General features: G+C 39.5%; 1 protein-coding gene across 6 annotated transcripts; it reads right to left on the reverse strand.

Annotated features, from left to right (window-relative positions):
* Positions 1 to 638: 638 nt before the first annotated feature.
* Positions 639 to 22372, reverse strand: LOC106140264 (uncharacterized protein CG7065). Of its 6 annotated transcripts, XM_060954304.1 has the most exons (25): positions 22058 to 22372; positions 21217 to 21242; positions 20935 to 21126; positions 18106 to 18267; positions 17663 to 17798; positions 16617 to 16755; positions 15927 to 16080; positions 15314 to 15480; positions 14438 to 14538; positions 13674 to 13710; positions 13275 to 13368; positions 12437 to 12579; positions 11579 to 11702; positions 10752 to 10917; positions 9978 to 10200; positions 7191 to 7340; positions 6526 to 6627; positions 6132 to 6281; positions 5577 to 5736; positions 4885 to 5007; positions 4021 to 4224; positions 3231 to 3372; positions 2805 to 2955; positions 1913 to 2231; positions 639 to 1719 (listed from the first exon to the last, which is right to left on the reverse strand). In XM_060954304.1, the coding sequence occupies exons 3-25, from the start codon at positions 21025 to 21027 to the stop codon at positions 757 to 759; spliced, it is 4203 nt and encodes a 1400-aa protein (XP_060810287.1). In that variant the 5' UTR covers positions 21028 to 21126; positions 21217 to 21242; positions 22058 to 22372; the 3' UTR covers positions 639 to 756. The 6 variants fall into 6 exon arrangements, with proteins under 6 accessions (XP_060810287.1, XP_060810289.1, XP_060810288.1 ...); XM_060954306.1 differs by lacking the exon at positions 21217 to 21242 and having other exon boundaries at positions 12437 to 12528; XM_060954305.1 differs by lacking the exon at positions 21217 to 21242 and having other exon boundaries at positions 12437 to 12540.
* Positions 22373 to 23811: the final 1439 nt, after the last annotated feature.

Genomic DNA, 23811 nt, shown 5'->3' on the forward strand with positions numbered 1-23811 from the left:
ACTACATTTCCTTTGATTTGAGCCCAAATTAGCTCTATCGGATTTAATTCGCAGTGATACGGCGGAAGACGTAGAACAGTTTTGTTTTGGGCTTTTGCCATTTCATCCACCACACAATAAATGTAGGTATCAACAAGTCCAAAGAACACGCAAAGTCACAAGATAGAGAGAAAATATAGATCGGTGAGCACGTCAGCACAGTACGGATTGCACAAGCAGACTAAAAAGTACTCGTATTGTGTACACTGCCTTAGCGCTTATCACTGACCAATTACTGACGAGGAATTGTGGGAGAGAGACGGTGCTCTACTAACTTGTTTCGACGAATAGAGTATAACGAACCATGGGTGCTGTTTTCCTCCCACGCTATTTCTTTGGTTGTCATTTTCATAGATGCTACTGCGGGACTCGTATGTTATGCGTCACACCGTTTTAATCAAGAAAAGAATAGATTTATTTTCAAAATTGGATACAAGGTATCACTAAGGTTAATCTAATTATAACTACTACCGCTTCCAAAGCGAATGTGTAGAAAAAGTGGCGGAACAAATTACACTGAAGCATCGGACGTCAATTTACAAATATAGATCTTTAAGATGATAGTAGCTATAACTAAAAATTAAAAAGAAAACAAAGTGTACAGTTCATCACAATAGCATTTATTATATCAATTTATAAACAATACTTGAAAATTAAAACACATCGGTACTAAATAGTAGTATATCAAATACTACTATTTAGTACCGATGTACCGAGTTAATAATATCCCCTGCCGCGGCCCCTTGGCCCTCCGAAGTGACCTCTACCACGTCCTCTAAAATTGTTTTGTTGCTGGTTCATATCTATCGGTCTAGTATCATAGTTGTCCTGCATTCGTCCATTCATAAAGTTGCCTCTCGGTCCTTGATTGTAATTATCTGAGCCAAAGTTACCCTGGGGCCTAGCAGGCGGCCCCGACATGAATGGGGGTCTGTTCTGCATATTTTGTCCTCTGTTGTCTTGCATGAAAGGTCTGTTTCCTTGCATGTAAGAACCCCCTTGCACTGGGCCTCTGCTATCTTGCAAAAGGCCTCTGTTATCCTGCATATGGCTTCCTTGCATGTGGCCTCTATTATCCTGCATTCCCCCTCCGTGCATGTTGCCCTGCATATGGCCTCCGTGCATTGTCCCTCGATTATCTTGTATAAAAGGACCTCTGTTATCCTGCATAGGATCTCTATTATCTGACATAAAAGACCTATTTTCTTGCACATTTCCTTGCGCTTGATTAGACCAAGTGTCATTGTTGTAAGAATCATTAGCCCTAGTTTGGATATTTGTCAGAGTGCGCAGCAGTCCTCCTTGTTGGTTACCGAACTGTTGTGACGGCATAGAAGGGTTTGGTAGGAGCGGTCGCGGTTGGCCGGAGGTAGTGCCCGTGCGATCGCCGAAAGACCTCGGTTGACTGCTACTGGGGACGACGTCAGCAATTTCAGAAGCAGGCGGCGTGCCTTTGGCAGTAGACTGTATGGACGCTTGAACCAGAGCAAAGAGATCGGAGGCCGAGGAAAACTTGGCGGTGAGATCAACCGTTGGTATCACTTCTTTAGGTGCTGGTTTAGGATTTTCTGCAATTTGTAGCCTCGGTGGCGCTTTAGACTCTTCTAAGGATTTTTTTACAATTTCCATTTCTTGGCGTATTTGATTCTCCTTGACCTTTTCGGTTGCAGATTTGAAGACCTGTAAGGTAATAAAATAATATTTTAATATACTATAACTATCATTTGTGTATTTGTACATTATATCAGTTCTGACATTTAAATTTGTAACAAACAATCTTTATGAAATACCAGCTTTTGCTCGCTATATATTTTTTTCGCCTGCTTATTGATCTGTAGTTTATGTCCTCTTTTACATGGTATGGTTTGCTTACCTCTTCCACCGTATAGTCGTCATCGTCGCTCTCAATAGTGACGGGGGCCAGCTTGGGGTCGGGCGCCCCATCCGGCGGGCGCTGCGCGGGCCCCGGGTCCGGGTCTGCGGCGGCGAGGCCGGACCCGGGGCCCGACGCGGCGGCGCTCACGTACTGTCGGAGGCGCTCCACGCGCTGCGGAGAGCGAGCTTCCAGCTTCTTGAGGTACGCGATGAGGCTATGCTGCTCCTCCGCTGAAAGTTCGTTGAAGTTCTTCAGCAGGGTTTCCAAGTCCGAGTCGGAGAGGCCGTCCATCGCGTCCGTGGAGACTTCGTCGATCCTACAAATATGATGGCAACTGGTATTGAATACTGGGGAGTGTGAAACGTGACCACGAAAAGTGTAACACCGAATTTCACGTGTTTTTATCGTGAGTTTTGTTAGTGGGCGCACTTTGAAGGACTAATATATTCTCGTCCATATTCCTTACGGGGTAGGCAGAGCGATCGCTATACAGCTGAACGTGGCTTATTGATGGCAGTAGCCGAGCACTGTTTATGGTTATTGATTTCTGTGAGTTATTTGTTGATATAACGTATCATAACGAGATAAGCAGTTCATCTTATGCTCTAAAAGGAAGACTAACATAAGTACAGTACTATCACTTTTATTAGTCGTGTCGGCAATATTCGACGGCGCGGAATAGCACAACCTACCGCCGAATCGAACCGAATGAAAACACAATTACCTACGTCCATCCATGCTTAACATCCAAATTCATGTGTCCTGCTATTTCGCTCACAATATGCGACAGTTCAGTTCGAATCTCTCTCGCTCAAATATCTTCGCGCCATGCACTTTCGAGAAGGTACATTGGTGTAACTTATAACAATACTATCTTTACACGACTCACCTTTTATCATGTTCGTCATACGCGGACTGTAACATCTGCAGAGCGGTGGCGGTTCCCGAAGCTTTGGCTTTCTCCGAGCCTCGCTCCGCCACGCGGCTTCTCTCGGCCGCCTCCCGCTTCTTAGCCTCAGCCATACCGACCACGGCTTCCACTGAGTGGATGAAAATAGAGATATAATTAAGACAAACTATTTATGAAAAGAAGAACAAGCTTATGAGCTTATAGACTGGCTTGGTAATGCAAAAATTGTCTACTACTCTTACTCCTTACGTGAGCCTTTGACCAGGAGATTATTCACCCAATCCAGGAGATTGGGTGAATAATCTCCTGACTCCCATCACGTATTGGATTTTGGTTGAAAAAGATAACAAGGTTTAATTAAAGTTTTAGCGTCACTGAAGCGGTAACAATAATGGAATGCCTCACCTAATTGTGCCAATTCCTCTGAAGACACGTCAGTCTTGCCCTGCGCGATGAGCGCGGCGGCCATTTGCTCGGCGATCTGCGCGCGGTCCACCTCGCCCACACCCGCCACGGGCATCGCAGTGTCTTTACTTGGTTGTTCCTTCTGAAGACAAATAAAATACATTTAGAAAAATATTTGTAAAGGTGCCTGCAACACAACTCTTCGAATATTGATACTTCGTGCCGAGAAAACAGTACATTTTTAAAGCCAGTTTTACTTATTGATATTCAAATGCACTGCATTTCAAATGGCTTAAAAAAGTAAAAGCGCAAAAGCGTTACAAAAGGTTTTAATACTATTTTGTCATGTACCAATGACTATTTTCTAGGTTATATACATTAGTTAGGGTGTTAACTAACGTCGAGGAAAAACATCGTAAAGAAATCAGCAAATACAAACAACTGAACGTGTAACCATGATCCAATAGGAGTTGGTAATTTCTCTACAAATGTCGTGAAGGTCAGGTGAAAGTTTCATCGTGTAAAAACTTGACTCACCCAATCCAGGATCATCGTAATATAACCGGCAATCCCAGAAAAAGTAAATAATAGTTGTTTCGATATAACTTTGTGCTTGTATTTTTTAACTGGCTGAACGACAAACAAAGTGAGTAACATACATAATATGGCATGAAGTTGCCAACCTTCTCGGAGCGAACACAGCATGCACATGTGATGTAGCTCTCAGGTTGATAACAATAATGATTATATAATAAAGTTGAAGTGGTAGTGGTAGCGGGTGGAAGCCAACCTTCTGCCGCAGCTGCAGGCGCGCGCGCGCGTCGGCGGCGTGCAGCGTGGCGGCGGCGCGCAGCACGGCGGCGCGCGCGGCGGCCGCGGCGCCGCCCGCCACCAGCCCCGCCTGCGCCGCGCCCTTCAGCTTCTCCTTCGCCGTCTCGATCAGCACCACGGCCGAGTCGCGCACCAGGAGCTCCTCCGACGAGTTCGCTCGCTCCTGGACATAACATACATTATAGGTGGTTGATTATCAGATTTTTATGCGAATTTCGTGATACAAGTTTGCTATAATCCTCAGTTATAATAATGTTAGACTGTCCGTATTTGTAATATATGTTTGTGTGTCATTTTAGATACGTACATATGTATGTATATAAAATCACGCCTCACATAAACAGATATAGATAGAAAAAAAATTTATTTGACCACATAATTACAGGTATCATAACTTCACAAAAAAAAATTATGGTCTTTACTCAGTATGTGACGAGACTTCATCTTTCACGATCCCTGCATTTCATTAGCTTTATCCGTTGGAATTTATCATGGGATTGATTAATACCTGGGATATTCCTTATCACTGAATTCATCGTGAAATATAATAAACTTAGGAAACGAAGTCGAAACAAAAATATTCAAATGTAAAATAACCTAGTTTGACTGAACTATTTTTTTCCATCTTAATTTACACAAATGTATACGCCAAAAAAATCTGAATTTGAAAATCAAACGTCGACTATAAATCGTAAATTTCAAGTAAGAATCTCAATAATGTCACGCGAAAATATATACTGTCTTATTGGCCTCACGGTCTTGAATATTTCTATTTTTCCATAAATAAAGTTGAATTTACTATGCGACTAATTCTGAAACATACCTTTTCCATTTTCAAAGCTTCAGTGAGAAGATCCACGATCTTAGGTCCGATGCTACCCAAGTAGTCTTCCAGCGCTACTAGCAACCTCAACGTAGCGACAATGTTCTCTGGTGGACCCAGGTCCTGTGAATGGGGAGGAACCAAGTAGTAAAATCTTTTTTTTCTATTCACAAATATGTATTACTACTTAGTTGGTATGAGTTGTATGTAAGCATCCGTTGTATCAGCGACCATACCTCGGGGAGAGGCCCACATGAATCCAGTGATTATAGTTCCAAGGAAAGGATACTGTTTTCACACCATATTCTCGCTAGATTACACACTCCGTGTTCAGGTTAAGTGTGTGATAGTGTAGACATTTGATATAACGATAACCTGTGAATCTGAAAGCCAACTGTATGGCAGACGATTGCACTTACGGATGTCCGCGACGTTGTCGTCCTCGACTGAGGCTGTATTAGTTCCACAGGAAGAGAATTCTGTTCATTCCACAGAATGCTACGTCATCTCATTTCTAGATTAAAATTGAAAAAGTCGCATTATCAATTTGATTTTGATCACCCAGGTGATTTGCTATAAGATGATTTCTAAACACAAAAATGTGTAATTTGATCACCCAGGTGACTAAAATAGAATAATTGTAACTGTCATCTCCTGTTTAGATATTTAAACTCGCCTGGTTTAACAGTTACCTGTGGATCTGCAGGCCGGCTGTAAGGCATCCGTTTGGAAGCACGCGACGCTTCGCTGGCCGTCCTGGAGCGAGGCCGGTGGAGCGGCGAGCGCGCGTCGGGGAGCGAGCCCAACGAGTCCAGAGACTTGTCGGAGTTCCAGGGGGAGAGGCCGTCGTCACTGGAGAGAAAACGTTATTTAGTTGATAGAACCGTGAAATCCAACTTCATTTTATTGATTCCTACGGTGGCGGAGATTTTTAATACTCCAATCTTTACCTAGAAAATTTTCTTGCGATATTTAGCATAATTTTGTGGCGACATCACTAACGTCACACACTATGTGTCAATCACAGCGGAGAATGTTACGCGAGCCCGCATCATCGCTCCCGCTACAACTCTATTTGAACATCGCCAGTGTGTATGTGTTCTAGGCCACTAAAAGACAACGGTCGTTTCTTGAGCGTAGCATTCGCCTAACCGTTCATACAAAACAACGAACCCTGGCGAAACCCTCTCATTGAACTTGGTTGGGTCGGTGGGTATCGGCTAATGTATGCATGTGACGTCACTCACGGCTTGAGCTCGTCGTCGGAGACCAGCACGGTCTGCAGCGCGGGCGCGGGGCTGTTGTTGCGCAGCACCGCGGCCGCGCGCATCGACAGCGGGCTGCGGCTGCGCCGGGTGCTCTCCAGCGTTATGTGAGTGCGAGCTGGGCTGCGGCGACTGCGGGCGAAACAATTGATACAATCTGGATTTGTCACCATGATTCAATATGCAAAGGATGCGGAGATCAGACGGGAGTCGTTTTGTGTAAAAACATGTCTCAGCCAATCCAAGGTCATAGTCAAAGGAACACTCTGGGCTCCTCTACAAAGAGGTGAGGATATAACTGGGTCAAGCGCCAGGCGGAAGAAGAGTTGGTTTCCAAAGTAAAAAAATATTAAAAAGTTATTATTATGTGACTTACGGTCGCACAGGACTGCGCGATCGTGCCGTGTCGCGACGCGGCTCGCGGCTGCCGCGCCGGTCCGCCGAGCGGCGCGGGGGCGAGCCGCGCGGGCCCGGCGACCTGGCGCGAATGAAATTATGAAATATTTTGTGACACTGGCCACTCGCGTTTGAATTTAGAATGTTATTTTACTACAAATTCAGCGTTTTATTTTTTTACAAACCCTCCATTCACTTTCCTTTTCGTGTTCTCTGTTTTATTGCTTCTAAGTCAACGCTAGTAAGGGCTAATAAAATATATCGACAAAATAAAATATTTTAAAATTTAATAATAGCTTTGGCACGGGATTGACTTCAACAGTGCAGCAATCAGATAATATAATTTTATTAAGATAAGTTCATCTGTTAAACAATTAGGCTCTGTCTAATAAGTCTATGGACTAAGGTTTTTTTTATCATTGAATTAATGTCTGAATGACGGTTAAGCATTCTTTGATAAGTTTCCCGGCAGACAGCTGTCTACCTTATAATATGGTTACATAATATGTAAGTACACGCCGTTTCTATCACGCGAAAAACGATAGCTGTTTGCTGCTTTTATAAAACGACCTGAAACTGGACAGCGATAGTTTCTCGCGCGATAAAAACGGCGTCGCGCGTGCCATGGTCGGCGGCCGGGCTTACTTATGGTCCCGGCGGTAGTCGCCAGCCGGCGGCCTGTGCTCCGGCCGGCGGGGCGCGGGCGAGCGGCGGCGCGTCGGCGACCGCTTGCGGGGCTCCGGGCTCCGCCGCCGGTGATCTGGAGACCTCTTACGGGGTTCGGGCGAACGCCGTCTAAATTTGTAAACAGTTAACGTTGTGTAAAAAAAATCTGGCAAAAGCTCAGGTCAAGAGTACTCGAAACCGACAAGCTTGCATGTAGGGATTAATGAAGGATATGAAGGGAAAGAAGTATGAAGAACCCCTTGATTCGATTCGAAGGATTCTTCTTTTAGGAAATGAGCTAGCAACCTGTAACTATTCTCTAATGTAATCTAAACTATAATCTAATAAATCTCAATTGTAGTATTAAGTCAAATATAAAGTCTTTTCCTTGTTGGCTCTGTCTACCCCGCAAGGGATATAGACGTGATTATGTGGATGTATATATGTATTTTTTCATCATCTTCGCCACTATGTCTGTGATGGTGTAAAAAAAACCAGTGACAATCAAGTGTCTATTGGCTAAAGCTTATTAAACAACATGTCTCGATGTGTCTTTTTCCATTCTTGCTCTCCAAACAACATTTAATATCACTTCATCGACGGTTTGCATTTAGAATCTATATATCTAAATTGACGTCCGGTAAATATGTTGCAGAGTAGTTTGTTGCGCTGCTTCTTTTCCTAAGTTACGTTGACATCATTATCCTGGTCCCACCTATTATGAAAAAAAAAATATTTCTATTGAATATAGGGTAAACCAGAGAGTGATTGCCCACAGGCAGTGATTGCCCGTTTTTAGAAAAAAAATCTGAATCAAAGGTTGTGTTCTCACTTGTTTCGAATATAATTTACTAGGTTACTCTATGGTCAATTCATAGTAGATTTTAAAATTGATAAGTGTTAACACTGAAGAAAAAAAAACTATTAGGGTATATTTTGTCAAGACGGGTGAACGTGTAACTCAAACAGGTAAGCTTTTTAGCAATTTTCTTAAGGAATTACTTGCTCAGATGTTCATTTTTTTTTAAATTTTATTTGATATTTCATTATTGGTGTATGGTTATGACGAAATCATAAGTGTTATGTTATGTTTTTAATGAAAATATTTGAAATCAGATTAGATTCAACGGTTTTTTAACGGTGGGCAATCGCTGTACGTATTTCGGCATATTTTTAGTTATTGCCCACCATAATTTTAGTGATTGCCATGGTTAATTTCTATAGTTATTGCCCAGGGCAATCATTATCGGCAATTTTTTGATTAAGTCAGTAATGTTGCCGTCACATTTATTAGCTTAATGGCTTGCATACGCGCAATAATATTGTGACAATAATATTGTCAATATTTTTGCACTATGTAATATTGTCAATATTTTTGCCAAACATACGCAATAATATTGACAATGTAGCAAATATTGTTAACATTATTTCGTGGGTGCGGGTAGCCAATCGCTATGCACAACATCTTATTGGCTGTTATTGTTTTATTTACAGTATGCCAAAGACATCAAAAGTGCAATGTAGTAAAGAAAATTTACAGAAAGCTATCGAGGCTCTTCAAGATGCTTCTAACAATTTGTCTACAAGGCAAATTGTTGAAAAATACTGTGTTCTGAGGTCCAGTCTCCGCTACTATATTAAAAATCTGGGACATAAAACCAGTTTAGGACTGTAGGGATCACATTTAAATAGTTGTAAATACTATAAATAAATAAAATTATATGTTAGTAACAAACGGACAACCGTATGTATAAAAACTCATACGCGGATCTCCTTCGTCCCGCCATAAATTCGGTGAACAAGTAAATTAAAAAATGTCTGTTTGACAAGAGTCAAGTTTATTGTATTTTTTGGCCCGTTTGTTCCTATACACTTAAAAAGTAATTTAAATCTTTCATTTTATCTTATATCCTTTCCCCTCTTCTCTTACTCTGATTGCGCTTCAACTTCAATTAGGTAAGCTTTAATTCTATTGGTACAGGACCATCTATAGTAATATTATAAAGCTGAAGAGTTTCTTTGTTTGTTTGAACGCGCTAATCTCAGGAACTACTGGTTCGAATTGAAAAATTATTTTTGCGTTGAATAGACCATTAATCGAGGAAGACTTTAGGCTATATAATATCACACTGTAACTATAAGGAGCAAAGAAATAATAGAAAATGTGAAAAAACGGAGAAAGTTATTTATTCTTAAGGGCTTGAATAATGCTCAAAATAATTATTCCACGTGGACGAAGTTGCGGGCACAGCTAGTCACCTATACCTATTAATGTCTGAAGAAAGTCGTTTGGAGGATTGGATAAAAATATCGCTAGAAAAGGATTTCCTCGAAATAGACATTTTAGACTCCGTGCAAAAGTTTTTGGAAGAAAACCCGCGCCGTAATTCGTTTTTTTTAAATAAGCCAGGTGATGGTTGGTGGAAGGCATTTTTGAAGAACATCAGAAGGAGTGACAAAAGTTCAAAGTCTAATTTATCATTTAAGGGTACTGGGCAATTACTGTGCTGTGATGTGGGCAATTAGTGTAAGCAATGGGCAATAACTGTACATTTTTGGATAATTTTAAATTTGTTTATTTATTTTCTAAGCCATGTAAGTTTTGACTAAAAATCGTTAACACTTTGATGGAGATCTTATTTAGACATAAGAAAAAAATTATAAATGGTTGAAACTTGTAATACTTTTTTTATAATTTGAAGCCAAAGTGTTTGAAGTCCTTAAGTGGGCAATAGCTATACGGTTTACCCTACATAAAATCCATACCTGGAGTCGGGCGACCTCCGCCGCCGGGGCGACCAGCGCGGCTCGGCCCGCCCCGCCTCCCGCCGCTCCTCGCGCCGCGCCAGCTCGGGCGGCGTCAGGCACAGCTTCCTGTAGAACTCGTTCACGTGCACCTTCAACTCTTCGTCGTGTAACTCCTTCATGCGAGCCGTCCAGTACACGATCCATTCCGGCTTGAAGTCGTGTTTGGACGGGTCTTTGCCCTCTGTTGTGAACAATAAATATTTCGTTGATAAATCTCAAAAAGAAAATACAGAAACTTACAACTTGTGACTTTGATTGTGTGTGCGGTGTAATTTCTGGAAATTTAGAATAAGACCACTCCATTTATTTTCCATTGATGTCGTTAAAAGCTAGACAGGCTAATAAGCTTGGGTTCCTTCTTTAACAACCTGTTACTCTTTGAATCTCAATTCCATCAAATAACCATGAAGCTGAATGTTGCGTTTCAGTCTTTGCGAAACTGTTGGCTCTGTCTTCCCCGCAAGGGATACAATCGTGAATATATGTAGGTATGATTGTTTGTTTATAAGGGCTAATCTTCAGAAATACTACCAATTGTCACTGTATCACGGGTGACGCCGCATCGAGCCGAAAAGAGAATCATCAAACTAGATTCAAAAACGACGAAGTTATACACGAACATAAAAATAATCCATTTATACTTAAACGACAATCACATTTCTTTATTCTTATTTTTTCAAGTCTTTAAAAATAGATTCCATTCACTTGGCTGTCATTGTAATCGCGACTTACCAGCTTGTATTTCCTTGTAGCGTCTGTTCCAGAATTTCTTCCACTCTTCGGGGTATAGGGGATGTTTCTCTGGGTTTTTTTCGTGATAAGCCAACATCTTCCTAGATGACAACTCGAGCTTCTCTTGAGTTTCTCTCGCGAGCTTTTCTTTGTAACTGCGCTTTTCCTAAAAATATGAAGAGAAATTACCACAAATGTAATATGTAATGTAGTCATGAAGGGAAGTGTAGATAACTTGCCCAGCAGCGAAATGTAATGAAAATATATAACCCAGAATCTCAATTCCACCATGAAGCTGAATGTGGCTTTTGAATCTGTTTGGGACTGTTAGCTCTGTCTATTTCGTAAGAGATAAAGATGTGATAAATGTATTTATTTTTTTATGCTCTTTCCATTTTTATCACATCATTGCAACCGTAGAAGGCTTACACTTTAATAGATTGGAAGCGGTCTGAATTTAAAAATAGCGCCAACATGTAAAGTGATTCCATGGTCGCCTATAACTTCTCATTTAAGGAGGCTTTTAATAAGAATGAAGGAGAGTGATTCTGTTAGATAAACCATTATCTAACACTAAACACTCATCTACCAAGACGCACAAGCAATGCTACGCGTTTACCTACACGACCTTATGTTGATACTAGAAATTACCTCAATAAGCTGCCCGAGGTGTTTACGTAGAAAATATAAAGCTTTTCCCGTAATAAATAGCCCGTAATATAAATCTTCCTTCCACAGTATATGTTTACATATCGCTTCACAGGTTTTAACGTGAAGTAAGAACAAACAAACATTCTTTCACATTAATAATGTTAGTATGGACTAACCAATTCCCTCTTCATCTCTTTCTCGGTGGGTTCATCCGGATGCTTCTTCTTTTCGTACCAAGGCCGGTGTGGTGGTTTCTTTGTCGGGTACGGCTCGTACCGACGTGATTGTGAATTGTGCTCCCTGGAAAAAAAATCAAATTCAAAATTTTTTGACATTTCAAATATCACTTAATAATCGTCATCTATAACTAAGTTTACTGCCGCTTATCCAAAACGTCAGTGCAGAAGAAGCGGTAACAAACTGCACAGCAGCATTATCTTCAATAACGTCAATTTCACAACTTAGAATTAACATATATTTGTAGGCGAGAGAATACATTGTTATTCACACAGTCAGTTCAGTCATAAAAGATATTAAAATGTTATGGGTTCTAAAATATTTCTTTAAAAATAGTCGCATTATCTCTCTCATCTTTGCGTATTCCCGGTTGCACCCTCCACTGTAGCGCTTCGAGACCCGGGGTCCGCCCTCCGACGTTTCACTCTCCGTCCGGTGTTCGCTGTCGGTGGGGCGTTCGAAAAAATGTACATATACATACATACATATGATCACGTCTATATCCCTAGCGGGGTAGACAGAGCCACCAGTCTTGAAAAGACTGATAGGCCACGTTCAGCTGTTTGGCTTAGTGATATAATTGAGATTCAAATAGTGACAGGTTGCTAGCCCATCGCCTAAAAGAGGAATCCCATGTTTATAAGCCTATCCCTTAGTCGCCTTTTACGACATCCGTAGGAAAGAGATGGAGTGGTCCTATTCTTTTTTGTAATGGTGCCGGGAACCACACGGCACAATGTTCGAAAAAATGTGTTCGACAAATTTGACCGAGTCCAAAACTGAATAGTTTACAATACCTGGTGGAGTGCGGGCCGCGGCGCTCGTCGGGCGCGGGCGCGTCCTCCAGGCTGACGTCGGACAGCGAGCCCGCGGACGGCCGCCGCGCGCGCTCGCCGCCGCGCTGCGCACGGACAGGGGGATACAGTGGTAGCGCACGGTACTGGCCCGCCACGCCAAGATGACAGACAGATATATAACAAACTAGAATACACCACGCCGCTCCGAAAAATAAAAACTTGATTATTTGCCATCCCGCGGGAAATTCTAAACCTTAGGAGTATACATGCCGAATCTCCATCTCGGATTCGGCGGTTAGTTCTGTGCGTTGACTATAACATGGAATCAGTCGATAAATGACCTCTTTTATATATTAAAACTAGCTTTTTTTGTGGGATTCCGCTACCGTGGAGATTTTCAGAAAGGTAGGAAGTACCTAGCCAATGTTAATAATGCCAAAACATTACAAACTGTATGTTTACCAAACCTAAATGTTTCTTTTTAATATTACTTATCTCTACTCACACATTCTACATTATGCCTTTGACCACGGATCCTGGATTGGGTGAGTCAGTGGTTTTTACACGAAACGACTCCCGTCTGACCTCCGCAACCTTTGCAGGGGAACCGAACTATCGGATAATCATGTTCACACATCCAGTTGCCTGAATATGCAGGTTTCCTATGAACATAACGTCGAAAATAGTCACTGGTGCATGGTCGAGGTGGGATTTCAACCTCTGCCTTTTATGCGCATTACGCATTTTAACCGGGAAACTCACCGATTCGACCACCGACCCTCTGTTAAAGCAGAGAAAAGTATCGAAGTAAGGATGGATATTGATAATCTAATCTTACCGGCTTAGTGGGAGCAGCTACTACTGGAGGCGAGGGATCCCGTTTTCTAACGGTGTCCTTTATAGCCCGAATTTTGTCATTTACGACGCGTTCCCTAAAACGAAAAGAAAAAATATTTCACATAAACTTAATTACTTAATGCTTGTATGAAGAGAGTTATGAATGTGGACGAAGCGAAAGAAGTATGCAGAGATCGTGGCAAGTGGAAAGAGGTAGTCTCTGCCTACCCCTCCGGGAAAGAGGCGTGATTTTATGTATGTATGTATGTTAATTACTTAATTCGGCTTAAGATATTTATTTATTATGCACTAGCTTTCAATGCGTGAAAAATATCCTATTTCCTACTCCACATATCATAGTTCGGTGGTTCTACTGTGAACAGTTACGAAAGATACATACCTGTAGTTATTCTTCACGTCGTCGACACCATCGTTAGCTGAAACATTACAACAATTATTTAGTTTTCTTGTTCTACGCACGCAACGCACGCAAAATGCAACATATTGTTTTTTTTTTCACTATTATCTACTCGTGGATGCATCTTTTTTGTGTCACGCAAAATTACGTAAGATAAAGAGTTTTGCACTTAATTCGACCACAATTTAAGAATAAGTTGAATTATTGACTTAAACTAAAAAGCTGGACTAACTAACTAAATATTTTTTACCAATCAGCTTAAAATTCATCAACAAAAATGACACATTTTTACAATGCCAATATGAAGTTCAGGGTACATTTTCGAGGTCAGTGTACAAAAAATTTTAAAATAGAATAAATTTTAATTTTATTTGCGCGACAATATTTGAGCAAAGTAATCAAAGCGTGCCATTTGAACCCGCGAACTGAATGGTCCGCTATTAATGAAGCGCTCTATTAGGAGTACTACTATTATGAAACAGATAGCAAAGGACAATGTCATTTTCGGATTTAAGTATATGTAATGTATAATTTGTTCTTGTGATAAGGTCGTTAATTTATTGAGTTTTCGTCGCCGTCGTTTTCACTTAAAAATATATCTACTGTACTACTTAAACTTAGTTACTTTAACTATATATCATACTGTACCCGATAAAAGATCATTCACGCACCTCGGGACCCGGAGAGGTCAGGATCTAACTGGGGTTTAGACCAGGACGTAGAAGAAGAGTGTACCGAATACTCACCTAGCGAATTGATAAGATCTTCGTCCACCACCTCTTCAAACGTGGCGCCCGGCTGCTCGCTAAAGTGGAAGCCTTTAAACAGCCACTGAGATATTTGTTCTCTGAAACATTATCACTTGTTTTTAGGCACGAAAATAAATATTTATATAACATGGGGAAATAACATTTCATTACTAACTGATGCTCTAACGGGGCAACATCGTGCGGAAACCTTCACATTTAGGTAAATGGCCAAGATTCCCTTGCAAAGATTGCGGACGTCATACGTGGGCCGCCTCGTGTAAAAACCTGACTTACCCAATCCAGGCATTATCCTGGTCGTAGGCGTCTTCTGCCCAAAGGTGAATGCGCAGCCGAGACTTACGCCAGGAGAACGAGAAAGGATTCATATAATACATTATTTTTAGATTTTCTTTTATTAAATATAAACTATGTAAATTCTTAATAAACAAGTAAAATAAGTCTTGATCGTCATACAGCCGTATAATTCGAAAATCCCCTCGTCCCTTATTACACTACACGCCTATCATCTTTTTCGTCATGTCTCCTATTTCGGTTCTACTGGAAATGATTTGTTTAGAAATATGCAGAACCTTTGTTCTATTGTTTCTTGTATCGAGTTCCTAGCGACTTCGTTCATCGTGAAAGATCACCCAAAAAGCTGACCTCTCTGTATTACCCCTTTTTTAAGTTGGACCAAACATCTGTGAAAATTGCATTTACATCGAAGAAATAATTTTCGCGTTTTGCGAGAACAAAACTACATACAGATTTTTTGGTAATACCTTTCAAATACAGTTACTTTTTTATTAGGTATAGGTATAGGATATAGAGTATAGACGTACATAAATAAAAAAAAAAACATCCACCACTCACTTTTCATTTTCGTACTCCGTTTTATCGATGTTGATGGGCCGCAGCCTGCCGTATTTGTCCTCGACGCGCTGCGCCAGGCGGCTCAGTATGATGGCCACGCCTTCCCGGCAACGCGGTTGCGTGCGGTAAGGCGTTAGTAGCGAACACGCTTTTGTAAAATGGCGCATCTGCAAACATAAATATAAATACATATACAGAGTGATTGGTAATTCGCGTCGCATATTGAATGGGCGTCCTCGACATCTGATTCAAATAATTAGAAAAAAATGGAGGGTTAAAATTTTACTTAATTATCGCGTAGCGACCGCACGGTATTCCCATTTGTGCACTAAATATATTTTGATTGTTTTTTTTATATATTCACGTCTTTATACCTGATGGAGTAGATGGAGCCAACTCTTTCAAAAAGACTGAAGGCTGTATAACCTCATGGTTATTATTGGATCATTCCAATACCAGTATGCATCCCCAGCAAGATTCCAGAGGTCAGAAGGAAAACGCTTTGTGTAAGCACCTGATTCAATCAATTCATGGTCAAGGTACCTAGCTCCTCTCCAGAGAGTTAAGGGTGTAATCGGCATTAACGCTAAGAGGAAGAAGAGTGGAAAGTTACCATATACGCATAACGGTGCCAGAAGCAAGTGAGATGATTGATGATAGTGCGCGGGTGTCCCTGCTTGCCGCACAACGTGCACAGGTACGAGGGCTCGTGGTGCGCCTCCTCCGGCGGGTGCTCGATCAGGTACTCCAGGCCCACCAGCGGGGTCCTGGCCCAAGGAAACGATCATTGAGAACAGGTTTTTGAACAATTCTAGTTTCCGACACTTAGAATAGGACCACTCCGTAGCATACCCGTAGATGTCGTAAAATGTGACTATGGGATTAAGCACTTTTCTACACTAGAAGACTCCCAAGTGGCGGCCGGTCTTAAAAACTTTTGCCGAATAAACCATGATGAGAGTTTTTGAACAATTTTTATACAGAATTACTCATAATTACTATAAAATGTGATCTTCAGTAGGCAGTTTTCCTATTAATAACTTTTCCAAATAAAAAGGTATAAATATCTATCTTCTATGCATAAAAGGCTATGAAATATAAAACTTAGGTGAATAAAAAACACAAACTCGAAACGCCAAGTCGAGAATTGATATTTAGCATGCAAGATGTCTGCGGTTTAGATTGCACTTAAAAAGATTTCTCGGAATTACCCCTAGAACGAAAATAAACAGGATTCAGGAGCCGCGGGCATAATCCAGTATAAAATAAATATTAACAAACGATAATATATTGTTACACTCACTTGACTTTGTCCAGAGTGTCCTGAAGGTGGCATGTGGTGTTCATATACTTGTTGTACTTGAGGCTAAGCTCGGACGGGCTCTTGTTGTGCAGCTCGACCTCCTCCGCCATCTTTTTCGTCACTGACACTGCTGACACGCCTGGAGAAACATAACTCATTTAACTCAACCTTCGAAAACCAACTCAAATTCAAATTACTTTTTTGTAACTATTATTGTTATGGGACATTTCAAACATCACTTAATCATTGCATATCTTTTGGTTTCACAACATTTATAATATAAGATAAATTACTTAAAATTAAGGCTACTGCCGCTTCCAAAGCGTCAGTACAGAAGAAGCGGTAACCAACTACCTACACTGCAGCATTTTCTTCAATAACGTCAACTTTACGATCATCCAAACTTGGAATAGAAATGTGGACGAGAGAATATATTGTTAACTAACATGTGTCCTTTTTTCTTTACTAAGGTTTTTCAGGTTTTCGGCTAAAGCTGCACATAGTCAGGCTTTATGATTGCCTCTCTCTCTCTCATCTATTCGCATTACATATTTTTTTCGGGACCTTGGAATCGCTTTTTGATTACCTGGACAAAATTTACGTTGCCGGCCTGTCCAGCTTAATACAATTTTTTTCTAAACCTTTTTTCAGAAAAACAATTGCAGAAATAAAAATTGATGTTTTATTTCAAGGTTTTGGTCTATCTCTGCGATATATTTCACCGAATAGGTCTGATATTTTTTAAGGTCATTCAACTCAAACCAAAATACAAATCATTCCTCTATTTTATAATAGCTTATGCTCGCGACTTCGCAAAACAAAAAATTGCCTATGTTCTTCCTCCAGGTCAACACCATCGGTGGACCAAATTTCAATTAAATCAGTTCTGTAGTTTATGCGTATAATCGTAACAGAGAAAGATAATCTCGCTTTTATAATATTAGTTGGAATTAATTAGTATGGATGCTTATATAATAATTTGTATAGTACTCAAAGTAGCGGCGCCACGATTGGGGAAAACTACATCTATATTTTACGGCTCTTACCTTCATTGGCAGTTTTATTTTTATTTATTGCCTCGCCCCTTTCTCCCAAAATGTATGGATGTTGCTCAAAGATGCTCACAGGCCATAGATTCTTCAGTGCTAGCTTGTTTTTGTGTTTCTTCCCCGATATGTGCGTCTGTAACAAATATCATTCTCAAATAGATATAATTAAAAAATAATGCTATTATTTAAACCGCATTCCTAATATGTTCTTTTCTTGACTGGGGGTCGTGACCACTATAAACTGCTCTTCTCACGAAGGCACTCAAGGCGTCTGCGCCACAGCCGATCATTTCCGTCCATCTCGTCGGCGTTCGTCCCTGATCTCTTCGGTTTGGGAGACAAGTATTTCTACGTTCGTGGTAGGTTTTAGGAATTCCTTTTTTTTTAATTTCCTCTTCCGTGCAAACCATAATAACCATGGAAAAAATGCTAATTCTCACCTGCAGAATGGTCTCGCCGCTGCAAAACGCCGCACATGGGTAACACAGGTATATCCACTTGCCGGCGAAGTCGCGACCTCTCCTCTCCACCATGCAGCGCGTGGTGCCATCCTCCACGTGGATCTTCAAGCTAGCAATGTGCTCCTGAAACTCTTGCTCAGCCTGCAAGCAACATTAACGCCTATTAACACACACGCAAAATATCTCACAAAGATCAATAAAAATATATAATAAATTAAGTCATTTTCATCTAATAGCGCTCCGTTATAACCGTGGGATGAAGAGACAAATAAAACAGACCACAATATCGTTTTTATTTATTTATTTTACTTATGTAAGATATTTCAAAAAAATGCTTAACGTTTCAACCACACTTACCAGATAGATTATGATGGGAATATACGACTACAGCCACGTAGTTATAAATGTGTGAACGCGAAAAAATTTAAATTTTTTAATCTGTGTAAACTCCAAGGCCGCGATTCAATATTGAATTGAACTTAATTATTTATTTGATAATCAGTGTTTATCCCGGTCATCGAAAAAATAGCATCGGAGGTCGGACGGTTAAGTGGCCCGACTAAAATACATAAGTAATGCGCGTCACATCTTGCCTCGGCTATGTACCAATTTCTTTTCTGAGTTACATACATTACTTTGAATGCTAACAGATTTTCATACGGTAAGCGAAAATATCGTGTGAAACATGCACATCCAGGCAACTGGATGTGTAAGCATGATCCAATATTGGTTAGGTTCCCCTGCAAAGGTTGCGGAGGTCCGATGGGATTCGCGTGAAAACCTGACTTACCCCGGGCTCCTCTCCAGAAAGTTGATGATGTAACCAAGACTCACGCCTGGTGAAAGTAAAGTCATAACTGTTGTAAAAAAGTGATCTTTAGCTAAATTAACGTGAAGAAAAAACTTCCCATTCTCTCACACCAAATTATTCTTTCAAATACACCATTCCCTCAAATAAAGACAAATATATACATATACATACATATATGCTCGTTTTCTGTCTTTCACGACAAACCACTTGTACCTGCCAAGCTTTTGTATAAAACGCGCTCAATATCAGTTCATTCATAAAAGAATCAATATCATCAGCATAAGGGTATCAATGTATGGGTTTTTAAATATATTATTCTAGATGTGGAATATCAATGAAATATTTTCTTAAAAAGCGTTTAATTGCACAAGTTACGACCATGTTCTCAAGTAAACTAGATCTACTTTCAAGAAACCAACAACCTTGCAGGGCTAGATAGTCAACAACATAAACAGTAGGATTCGTTATACCAGTATTGCCATAATTCAATAAATACATTAATAAAAAATTATAAATCCATAACACATCTTTGCGTGTCCCCAGTTGCACCCTCGCCACTATATCTGGAAACTTGGGGTACCGGTATCTTTCCACTGTGAGGTGGGCAACATCTTCAGTTTCGAAGACTATTGGCGCGCGAACTTATCTAGCCCTGGTTGATTGTCGTCTTTAATACCCTCTACGATAATGGAGTATTATATAGCCGCCATTTTGTCTTATCCCTCATTGTGCTGCTGAGAGGTAATAAAGGACAAGATTTGGACGTTGTCGCGGACGTACTCTAATTTGCTTTATATAATCAACTTCGCACTATTGTCTGTCGGGTCCACTCGTCTGGTGGGCAGCGTCCTGAATTTCTAAGACTATTGGAATGGCACGCATATATTCTTTCGCGAATTTAAGCAATAATTTCTTCAGTCCGGCTCAGGCGGACTAATATACCAATATTTTATTACCGCCAAGACGTTGCCGATACCTAATTTTGTCGTCAACTCGATCTATCACATAAAATTGTTAAAACAAGATTAGCTAAATGTTTTACAAATTTCACTAGCAGTTACTAAAATTATTTTACTCTGCATAGGCAAGGCGCCTCAACTCATTCAGGTTCTCAAAGAGTATTCCGGTAGGTACGACAGTTTTCCAAATCAATAGGCGTGAGTAACAAAAGAATAATATCAGCTTCTTACATAATTTTCATTACAAGTTACTTTTAACTTCCAGTTTATGCATTCGAGCGAACATACGACAAAATATTATAAATAACAAGACAACTTGGAGTATGCGCAAGTTTCCTGGGACACCACAGAATTAAAGATACAATAAATATTTTTCTTTTTCAACATTTACTATGTGAATCCATTTATAATGTTCAGTAATGTCATTTGGGAGGTCAATAAGAAAACTGTTACCTAAATAATCAAAGGTATGGGTAGCTTCACATAAAAAGTTAATAATTCATTTATTGGTTAAGTTTATTACTCAATTTAACAATCATTCATTGATTATTATGTTTAGATATAATGAGTTAATGCTACATAATATACTTTTCCTGTGTACTTAGAATTAATGAACAATACTTTTAGACCAACAATGAGAGAAACTTTAGGGCTGACACGGACAAAAGCCAGTTCTTAAATAGAAAAAGATTTGTATTGAAATAAATTTTAAAATGGGGTTTAAAAAAATGGTAAATCATGCAAAGAGTTTATTAAATAATTTTGTTTGTTGTTATTATGTAATATATGTACCTGAAAAATAATATTTACCTGCACATAAATATATATCAAGTAACTTTTCCAAAGTTTTGCTTTGATGTAAGTACTAACTCTTTAGTCACCTTACAAAATATCATTTACAAAACAATCAGACAAATTCCAATAAAATGTTAATAGGCAAAATAAAGGTTTTTTGTCTTTTGTAAAATTATTTTTTGAAATTATAAGAAAATAAACTTATCCTATTGAAATATTGATTTAAATTAAATTGATATTTACCTTGGTGCAGACAGGCTCATCAGGTTTCCGGGGAACTTCAACAACGGTGTCCTCATATCCTTCTGCCCCTGGTGGGCAGTCTGGCAGATCCATCTTGAAGCACTACACTGAGTTTATGACCATCAAACGGCCATAAACTCTTATCACTTATCACTATCTTCAGTCTTCTTTGTAAGTCTTCTTATTTGATAACTGAAAATTAAACCATTCTCTATCAAAATTTCATCCTTGTGCAGTTTTCTATAACTTAAATATTGTATTACAAATTAAACAGATACTTACACGAGCCGATGCAATACTTACAAATGCTGCAACAAATATATTACTATAGCCACAAATTTAGAATGCTGATGCATTTCTAAATTTGTGTTGGAATAAATTTCATACACTATAAAATTGTTGGTGTTTCCTAACAAAATGTTTAAGATTTTTTTGTTCTTAGCTTATACAAATTTGGTAAAATTACCATTTAATATTTTTTACTGAATGAAGCTTTTTCTTGTTAAATAAACAAATGCGCATAATTGATGCATCAATTTCGAAACACTGAATACGACTACCCAAGATGTCTATCATTATTTAGGGAACAAGTATAAAAACCAAAATTTATAACAAATCATTAAGTATCTACTGGTAAACTTTATAGAGACAATTTAATCATGTTAAAAAAAATATGATGAAGTATTAATATAAAAATTGACAATATTTTGTAACAAGTTAAACAGAACTAAAAAGATATAGGCACTAATATTTTAACTTTAATCCTAGCTAGTCTCCCTAACTCAATATCTGCAACAAAAGGACCACATCCACACATGAGACGGGTAATATTATGTGTACACAATGAGAGGAATGAATTATAATTTCAGCATCTGGGAAATTTTTGGGTTGCTCTATAACATACAAGGAGCACTTTATTGATTAAATCCCAGTTAGTTTTACTGCAAAAACCACCACGGAAACAAGTATGTAACGATCTGCATATGAACCTTTTATTGTTTTAGGTATTAATAATGTAATTCTAACCTATAAGGTAAGTCATACTGATGGGCGTCTGAAAGATGCTATAAGTAGGCATATTATTTCTCAATTTCATCACAGCTAAATATTTAAAGATACTGACCTCCTCATATAGAAGATTCACCAGTGATCAAGATAGCCCTTGGAGCCGATCGAAGATGCCAAGTCAGAGAGTCCGAGTTAAGCTATCAAAGGTTCTATCAATGGTTAGCTCGCAAAAGCTAGATTTGCTAATGATGTACCTATTTAATAAAATATAACGTATTTAATTAAATTTAGCCAAATTGACTCAAGTTCACAAAATTTATTAAATTCTTGCTGCATTGACATGAATATCAAATGCACCACAAACAAAAATCTACATGTTCCAAATAAAATTTTATGCGTTGAGTCGTCCGACCACAAACTAAGTAGAGTTGACGGTTTGACGCAAATAGTGTAGCCCTCAGTTGCCAATCGAAAGTCTACTATCGATAGTTGAGTTATATACTATATATAGCTCTATTACCTTACCTTAAATACTATAAATACACCCAACAATACAATCGATTGAATTAACGCTCAATATCGAAAGCACTATCTATAATATATACTATTGCTGCTATAACTATACTATTGCAAAACTTATCGATACTGTCTTTTATAGTTTTTGCATACCGATAGTGAACTTGCCTTGTACCCTTTTTGCCCTCCTTGCCTTGCTTCCCCTCCTTTCCTTTCATCTTGGATCAATACTATTGAATCACAGCCCACTATCGATAGCGCAAACACATCGATATTCGTTGTATTACCTTCAATTTTGAAATTAAAACATCGATAGTTCGGCAACGCTAAAAACAAAAAATTATAACGGGAATCCTATCGGGGAGTGAAGGAAAAGTCCAGCAATCACGTTCCACACGCATATTCATTACGAAATACAGGGATTCCTGACATAAAAAATTTGCGAATTAAAAAGCACTAATGGCGACAAGCTCGCTCGCTCGCGCGATTTAATTGTCGCCGGCCGGCTGCAACCATGGGCGCACAGCACGCGCACGACAGGGGATTAGCGAGAGCGAGACAGCGATAGGCCGATGTTATTCGAAACGCGGAAGCCGAGTTTTACCGACTGTGGTGCGCGGGAGAGTTATGTTATTAGATCGAAACCCCGCGTTACAGAATTTATATCTTGACGTCATAGCATAGATAATATTATAGTTACAGTCACAGGTTGACGTTATGTAGTGTGGTTTTCTTTTTATTCTTTATCAATGGTCTATGCTTGCATAGTTCCATTTATTCTAATACGCTTCGGACTATAAACGAGACGAGGATATGTAGCTACTGACGTGCTTCGGACTTCGGATCCCAAAATTAAAGTTGAATTTTGTTTAACTTGGTTTTCGGGCCCCCGAAAATCAATTAGCATTTTTTTAGTCTATATCCCTATTTTTTTAGTCTCTATCCTATATCCCTATTGTGGGGTAGACAGAGCCCGCAGTCCTGAAAGAATGACGGGCACGTTTAGCTGTTATGGTTAATGATAGAATTGAGATTCGAATAGTGACAGGTTGCTAGCCCATCGCCTAAAAGAAGAATCCCACGCCTATCATATACATCGTTCGGAGTGTTGATTGAGAACTCATACTACTTAACGGCCGTTTTTGCATTTTACTTTGTTACATTTAAACCTACTAGTTTGTACCATATTAACTAGGTAGTACCTATGTTTCATTAGAATTTGAACCCGCAATCATTACCATCCATGCCATTGAGTAAACTTACTCAAGTACAACGTAGATAAGATCAATCGAACAGGTTTTTAGGTTACCTACCTGTTTGACTGATTGATTGTTGATACCTACCTATTATACA

The sequence above is a fragment of the Amyelois transitella genome, chromosome 4 (genome assembly GCF_032362555.1).
Source record: "Amyelois transitella isolate CPQ chromosome 4, ilAmyTran1.1, whole genome shotgun sequence".
Classification (NCBI taxonomy): Eukaryota; Metazoa; Arthropoda; class Insecta; order Lepidoptera; family Pyralidae; genus Amyelois; species Amyelois transitella.

Bases quoted from the DNA above. Each gene is read 5' to 3' on its own strand.
- LOC106140264 (XM_060954303.1), bottom strand. From the start codon at position 21,027: ATGGATCTGCCAGACTGCCCACCAGGGGCAGAAGGATATGAGGACACC. The intron at 16,756-17,662 runs GTAAGAGCCGTA...ATGTTTCTCCAG, and splicing joins AAATAAAACTGCCAATGAAG to GCGTGTCAGCAGTGTCAGTG. The intron at 1,720-1,912 runs GTAAGCAAACCA...ATTACCTTACAG, and splicing joins ACGACTATACGGTGGAAGAG to GTCTTCAAATCTGCAACCGA.